The 1687-nt window shown below is 42.4% G+C and overlaps 1 protein-coding gene across 1 annotated transcript; it reads right to left on the bottom strand.

Annotated features, from left to right (window-relative positions):
• Positions 1-421: 421 nt before the first annotated feature.
• On the bottom strand, positions 422-913 carry LOC112091413. Its single transcript, XM_024165041.1, has one exon. It carries the CDS (start codon positions 911-913, stop codon positions 422-424), a length of 492 nt encoding a protein of 163 aa, XP_024020809.1.
• Positions 914-1687: the final 774 nt, after the last annotated feature.

Raw genomic sequence — 1687 nt, 5'->3', positions numbered from 1 at the left:
GTGGCTCCAGAGTCTACAATCCAAGAAAAAGTAGAGTCAGCCACAAAACAGGCTTCGGTCACAAGTAATGTACCTTTAGCTTTAATCTCCTTGAGGTAAGTAGGACTGTTGCGCTTCCAATGGCCAGCTTTTCTGCAATGGTGACATTTGTCATTACTCTTGTCTACCTTTGCAACGTTCTTGCCCTTTCTAGCTTTTCCTTCCGGTTTCTTCTTGTTGCAGTTTTTCTTCTGTTTCTTGGCGCCAGAGGTGGAAGGCTTTACTTCAGCAAGGTTTGCCTCTCCATTCCTCTTTTTGCCTTTAAGCAGTAGGGTTTTCGCAGTCTGAAGCTCCTTCATGAGTTCAGGGAGTGAATAGTTTAACTTATTCATTGAGTAGTTGAGCTTGAAGTTGTCGAACATCTCCGGGAGAGTCTCTAGGATCATATCCACCTGAGCTTCCCCACCACCTGAGTTTCCCCATCTATCTCAGCTCCCATGAGCTCCATCTCATTCAGGTGACTAATGATCAGTAGCATATGGTCCCGAACATGAGTGTCAGATTTCATCCGGCAGTTCATGAAGTTACGCACCGCAGCTTGCTTGGCTTGACGGCCCTGGCTGCCGAACATTTCAGCAATGCTGTAGATCATATCTGCAGCCGTCAGCATGTTCCAATGTTGCTGCTGCAACACATTGCTAATTGATGTTAAAATATAGCACCTAGCAATCTCATCGAAACGCATCCGAGAAGTGTATGCGTCTCGCTCCTCTTGAGTAGACTCCTCAGTCGGCCCAAGAGGACAAGGGGTGGTGAGCACATGCTTATGCTTGTCTACCATCAACACGATATCAAGGTTACATTTCCAGTCAACATAATTTTCACCCACTAGTTTGTTCGTACTAAGAATTTGTGCGATTGGGGATAAAGACATGATTGCTGAAAAATCAAATAAAGTGGCGTTGGCAATTTGCTTAAAATTTAAGAAAAATATGATGCATGAGTGCAAATACATAAACATGAAAAAATCCTTTTGAAAAACATGTTTCATCCATGGTGTTACGATCATAAATGGTAACACGTCCCACCTAGGGGTGGCGTCCGTGAAGCCTCCTATCGCATCGAGACTCCTCTCGTTTGGCCCACCTTAGAGGATGTCTCCACATCCAGTGCAACCAATCACCATCTTTTTGGTCACTTCAGTCCCATTGCCTAGCTCCTAAGGGAGGTTACAATGGCCTTCAGTCTAAGTGTTTAACCGACTAATAGACTCTAGAGGTTGTTATGAACTAACGATCCATCTAGGGATGGTCCCGCCTCACTACTTCCTTTTCGAGTCTTATCTTCTCAAGTAACCTGATGACTCCTTAGCGACACGCTTCATGGGTTTCTCCCATTGAAGTGAGGACCACTAAGGTGGCTCTTAACCCGTCCACGTGTCACGATCAGGCTAAAGTTGGAGACCTTGGGAACGTTTCAACGCAAACAACCCTCCCACTTAGTTTTTGGAAAAAAATGGATTTTGTTTTAAAAAATTAAGTCCAATTAATAATTTGTCAACAAAATTATAACCTTTATAAATTTGTCGTTGCATTTTATAACACTTAATAAAATTTACCTATTGCATTTATAATTATAACAATTTATAATATTAAACTACAATGATGCATGAACATGTTCGCATGGCAATTTGATATTGGCATCACTA

This window comes from Morus notabilis, unplaced genomic scaffold, assembly GCF_000414095.1.
Source record: "Morus notabilis unplaced genomic scaffold, ASM41409v2 Scaffold195, whole genome shotgun sequence".
Lineage (NCBI taxonomy): Eukaryota > Viridiplantae > Streptophyta > Magnoliopsida > Rosales > Moraceae > Morus > Morus notabilis.
Note: the sequence above shows the minus strand (reverse complement) of the source record. Positions and strands in the feature narration are given on the sequence as shown.